This window comes from Homarus americanus, unplaced genomic scaffold, assembly GCF_018991925.1.
Source record: "Homarus americanus isolate GMGI-L3 unplaced genomic scaffold, GMGI_Hamer_2.0 scaffold30858, whole genome shotgun sequence".
NCBI lineage: Eukaryota > Metazoa > Arthropoda > Malacostraca > Decapoda > Nephropidae > Homarus > Homarus americanus.
The window spans coordinates 580,284-586,283 of record NW_024737697.1 but is presented as its reverse complement, the minus strand read 5'-3'; the positions used below and the strand labels follow the sequence as shown (position 1 = coordinate 586,283).

General features: G+C 39.0%; 1 protein-coding gene across 4 annotated transcripts in view; it reads left to right on the top strand.

The window, feature by feature from the left end:
* Positions 1-6,000, top strand: part of LOC121873522 (lipopolysaccharide-induced tumor necrosis factor-alpha factor homolog) — a 54,682-nt gene that overhangs the window by 25,251 nt on the left and 23,431 nt on the right. For 3 of the 4 annotated variants that reach the window (XM_042377116.1, XM_042377114.1, XM_042377115.1), the window contains exon 2: positions 1-205. This exon is cut by the window's left edge and continues 527 nt beyond it. The exons of the other annotated variant lie outside the window; for it this stretch is intronic. In XM_042377116.1, the coding sequence (XP_042233050.1) occupies positions 1-205 (205 nt within the window). The remainder of the gene's footprint in view (positions 206-6,000) is intronic. 4 annotated transcript variants of the gene reach the window in all.

The following is a 6,000-nucleotide window of genomic DNA, read 5'->3' as shown; positions in this document are numbered from 1 at the left end:
AGTGGCAACCTGATAGTCCCAAGGAGAGCAAGTGAGGGCTCCAGAAATGATGCTGAGGATCCTCCGTTATGGGCTTGGTACTCTCAGCCAAACATTGGAGGACCAAAGGGATCCCTCATCGCCCCACTTGCAGCGCCTAATACTCCCACGTCTTTTCCGCTTGATTCGTCTTTTCACGAGGCAATACGACAGCGGCTCTTTAACAGTAGGTGTTGACTTACATCCCCAGTAGACCATATTCTCACTTTCTTTTGCATGCACATTGGAAAGACGTTCACTTCATATTTTTGTACTCTCACTGTGACTGCATTTGACTTGCATTATTATGTCTGACAGTTAGCTGGAACACTAGATTGATTTCCACTCTACAGTGGTAATACAATGCCTGGAATGCAGTACAGTACAGTTAAAGAATTGCATCTTTATTGCACTGGGAGTATGCATTACTCACTTGCCAAGTGAGTCAGTCTGAGGGTGAAGGTCTTTTAGGAATTCATGGTCAAATGTAACTGTTTTATATATACAGTATATACAGAACTGTATAGGTGACCCCTATTTACGATGGGGTTATGTTCCTGAAAAAACCATCACAGGACGACATCGTAAATTGGGATCATTATAACATGCGGTTCAACGGGATATGTTCCCAGCCAGTCCAACACCCACATGTTTCACCCAAAATAAAATAACTACACTAATGATATACATAAAACACAATTGAAGAACACTCACCACATTATTAAGAAGAAGTCTGGTCATCATCACATGTACCCTTTGAGGCTAAGGGGACTCTTGTGGGTGGAGTGGAGGTGTCACTATTGACTCCCACACAGCTTCACAATGTCAAGCTTCACCTCCAGATAGATAGTTTTCATGGGCATCTTGGCTTTCCCAGGCATCTTCAAAGTTACATTGCTCACTTCACAGTCACAAACACAGAGCGAAAGATTTTATCATAAAAATAATGATTACTGCTGACACTGCACACCTCATGTTCACAACAACATAGCAGAAATCACTTCACAGTCACCAAACAGAGTACATTGAACATTAGTGGTGTCCTCTCACAGTAAGGTAACAAAAATATATATACTGTATTATAATTAACAACACAAATACTGACCACTAATCGTTGAGCTACACGATCATGGGCATATACAATCACCATGGAACAAAGCTTAGGATTGTCATGCCCTGGGTGGCAATGTGGCGACACTCGAGTAGACAACAGCTGACAAGTGTATCGAGAGAGGTGTTCCATATTCCACATTGGCTGGACGATGACCATCGTTCAAGCAAATATCGTAGATATAAACACACACTACAATGCAAGGGAGGTCATTCAAATTTATTTCTTCAGACAATTATGGAGCAGAACTATCTTCAATTATTCTTTGAAGTCAGTACTGTACAATGTTCTCACTCGTGTTATGTCTCATTGTTCTTCCTTTTAGTTGGTTTATATTCTTTAAGGGAGAAAGTTGGAGTGTGAGAGGCATTTGAATTGTGCATGTTTCACTGAGCTTTCTTGGTTAGAAAGGGGTTTTTGTTTAAGTAAACAGGCTGCATGAAACAGAAATTAATAGCTTTGCATACTGGTATGCAGTATGTATTCAAACATATACACTGTACTGTACATTATATATACTGTACAGTAATACCCCGCTTTACGCGGTTCTGGTTTACGCGTTTCTACATTTACGTGGTACCCTGCCAGAACCGGAATTCCCACTTTACGCGGTGCATCTACTCATATACGCAGGTGAAGTATAATTTTTTTTATTTAGCTCATAAAATTCATACAAATTACCCGGCCAGAATATAATTTACATTGCTGGAATTCTTACAATATGATGATCATTTTGAATGTAATCATCATGGATTTTGCATTAGACATACAGTATTACCCCGCCTAACGCGGTTTCACTTAACGCGTTTTATCATATACGCGGTGCCTCGCCAGAGCTGAACTTTCACTTAACACGGATTTTTCCACATATACGTGGTGAATGTCCGGCTCGAGACGCTATTTTTAGATTTGCCCCACCCGCCACCCTGCCTGATTGCCTGTTTTAGCTCATAAAATTCATACAAATTACCCGGCCAGAATATAATTTACATTGCTGGAATTCTTATAATTTGGTGATCATTTTGAATATAAACATCATATATTTTGCATTAGACATACAAATTTTAGATAAAAATTTTTCTCAGAGTAACTATGTTATCTTTTGTGCAAAATATATGACATTTATATTCAAAATATTCCTGGTCTTACAAGGAATCCAGCAATGTCAATTATATTATCCTAACTTTAGTTTGAGGTATTATTTATTAAAATTTAGTGGTTATCCCACACATCTCCTTGGGACGGTTGGTGGGGGGGAGGGAGGGACCGACCGACCATCTGTTACCCCGTGAAGAATTATTTTTTTTTTTATTAACTGAAGATATTTGTTTTAGCTCATAAAATTCATACAAATTACCCGGTCTGAATATAATTTACATTGCTGGAATTCTTATAATTTGATGATCATTTTGAATATAAACATCATATTTTTGCATTAGACATACAAATTTTAGATAAAAATTTTTCTCAAATTAACTATGTTATCTTTTGTGCAAAATATATGACATTTATATTCAAAATATTCCTGGTCTTACAAGGAATCCAGCAATGTCAATTATATTATCCTAACTTTAATCTGAGGTATTATTTAATACTAAATGTTAAAAACTCTGGAAGGGAGGATTGGTGGGGGGTGGGGGGAGGGTTGGGACTGACCGCGCGGTTGGAAGAGGGGGGGAGGCAAGGTGGGGTACTTTGATTGACAGATAGTGTCGTGAAGATTATTTTTTTTTTATTAACTGAAGATATTTGTTTTAGCTCATAAAATTCATACAAATTACCCGGTCAGAATATAATTTACATTGCTGGAATTCTTATAATTTGGTGATCATTTTGAATATAAACATCATATATTTTGCATTAAACATACAAATTTTAGATAAAAATTTTTCTCTAGGTAACTATGTTATCTTTTGTGCAAAATATATGACATTTATATTCAAAATATTCCTGGTCTTACAAGGAATCCAGCAATGTCAATTGTATTATCCTAACTTTAGTTTGAGGTATTATTTATTAAAATTTAGTGGTTTTCCCCAAAAATTTCTCTGAGAGGGAAGAGCCGGCAGTGTAGTGTGAGAGGGGAGGGAGTTGAGTCCATTATTTGAATGGACATTAACTTGGCGACTGTATTTCTCTATTTCTCTTAAGTATTAATTGTGTGCATGTACCATCATAAAATTAAGATGTTATTTTTACTACAACATAGGTATGTGCCTTCAAAAAGTGGAGTTTGGGGGTCGGGCCGGTTTCTATTGGAATTAATCCCATATGTTCTGTTGTTCACTTAACGCGGATTTCACTTAACGCGGGACCCTCTGGGTTCAATTGACCGCGTTAAGTGGGGTACAACTGTACAAATTTTAGATCTAATGCAAGAATTTTGTTTACACAGAGCAAATATGTTATCTTTTGTGCAAAATATATGATATGTATATTCAAAATATTCCTGATCTTGCAAGGAATCCAGCAATGTCAATTATATTAAACCTAACTTTAGTCTGAGGTATTATTTATTACTAAACCTTAAAATCTAGTGTTTTCACCCAAACATTTCTCAGAGAGGGAGGAGCCAGCGAGCATGGGAAGAGGGTGGGGGGGGGGCGAGAGTTGAGTCCATTATTTGAATGGACATTAACCTGCCGACTGTATTTCTCTTAAATATTAATTGTGTGTGCATACCATCATAAAATTAAGATGTTATTTTTACTACAACATAGGTATTGTGTCGGTATTGTGTCTGAAAAAGTGGAGTTTGGGAGTCGGCCCAGTCTCTATTTCAATTAATCCCATATGTTTTGTTATTCCATTTACACGTTTCTCGTTTTACACGGACCTCCGCGGGTTCAATTGACCGCATAAATTGAACGGTTTTACCTATAAAATTGAGAATGCTATAATGAATGCAACTCCTACAACGAACGCGGATGAATACGGGACTATTTCGTCTGGCGCATGAATATTGTTGTACCCCGGCTCACAACAAGAGCGTCAGGCGCCATCTTTGTCTCATTGTGTAGCCAGTGCACCACTGTTATTGTTGAAATTTTGTCTTTTGATGTGGAAATTCGTGTTATTTGTATAACTATTTTGTTATACAAGTGTACAATTGTAACAATGAATTGTTCAAAGCGAGTGAGAAAGCTCATAACCCTTGAAACTAAGAAAGAAATCATAAAGAAACGTGAGAATGGAACAAGCATTGCGAAACTTAGTGATGAATATGGGATGGCTAAATCGACTATACTGTATATACGATTTTGAAAAATAAAGAAGATTTGAAAACTGTCAAGTGGCTAAGAGAATCTCTAGACTTAGCAAATCAAGGTGTAATGTGATTGAAGAGATGGAAAATTTACTCTTAGTGTGGATAAAGGAGAAAGAAATGGCAGGTGATAGCATTAGTGAAGCTATAATTTGTGAGAAGGCCAAACAATTGTTTGAGGACCTTAAAGCCAAGACTCCCAGTGGAAGTGATAGTGCTGTGCCAGTGTTTAAGGGTACCAAGGGGTGGTTTACTGGTTTCAGAAGAAGAAATAAGTTACACAGTGTTGTGAGACATGGTGAAGCTACTAATGCAGATAAGGATGCAGCTAGGGAACACCATGACTTTTTTTAAATGTGATTAAAGAGGGAGGCTTTGTTTCTCAGCAGTTATTTAACTGTGACGAAACTGGACTTTTTTGGAAAAAATGCCTCGCCGTACGTACATTACAAGGGAGGAAACTTCTGTCCCTGGCCATAAGCCGATGAAAGACAGGCTTACCCTCCTTCTTTGTGCTAATGCTTCTGGTGACTGCAAGATAAAACCACTCCTTGTGTACCATGCAGAAAACCCCAGAGCTTTAAAAAACATTAGGAAGAACCGCCTTGGTGTTATGTGGCGGTCAAACCCAAAGGCTTGGGTGACCAGGAGTCTTTTCTCTGAGTGGGTGACTGAGGTGTTTGGACCCAGTGTTTGGGAATACCTCAGGGAGAATAATCTTCCACTGAAAGCTCTATTGGTGATGGACAATGCACCAGCCCACCCTCCTAATTTGATGGTTGAATTGCCAGAGGAGTTCAATTTCATCACTGTGCACTTCTTGCCACCCAACACAGCACCTCTCATCCAGCCCATGGATCAACAGGTAATTTCAAACTTTAAGAAGCTGTACACAAAGGCACTGTTTAAAAAATGTTTTGTTTCCACTTCTTCCAGTGATGTTAGTTTGAAGGAATTTTGGAAGAGTCACTTCAATATAGCAGATGCTGTGTTTTTAATTGTGTCAGCCTGGAAAGAGGTTTCTTTGAGGTGTCTTTGTGCTGCTTGGAGGCCATTGTGGCCTGAATGTGTGCTTCAAAGAGACTTTGAAGGCTTTGAAGAGTTAGAGGCTGTTGTACATGAAATTGTGTGTCTGGGCAATTCCATGGGCCTGGAAGTGGATGATGATAATGATGTTGAGGAGTTGGTGGATGAGCACAGGAAGGAGCTGTCCACTGAGGAGCTGCTTGAGCTTCATACTGAAGAGACAGACACACTGAAGCGGAGCTTAGCTTCTGAGGAGTCAGGGGAGGATGAGGACAAGGAGGAAAGCCGCATCATTCCAGCCAAAGATCTCAAGGATGTGTTCTGGTGCTGGAGCAAACTGTCTAAGCTTGTGGAGGATTATCATCCTGATGTTGGTGCTGTGGAAAAGGGCATCAGTATTTTTAATGACACTGTGATGAACTACTTTTGGAAGATCCAGAAATCAAGGTTGAAGCAGCCAACCCTGGATTCCTTCTTTAAAAAAGTAGCAAAAGACCCTACAGACAAAGTGCCTGTAATACAGTCACCAAAGAGGGCTAGGAAGGATGACTCCTCTCCTTCCACCTCTTCTCCATAATTC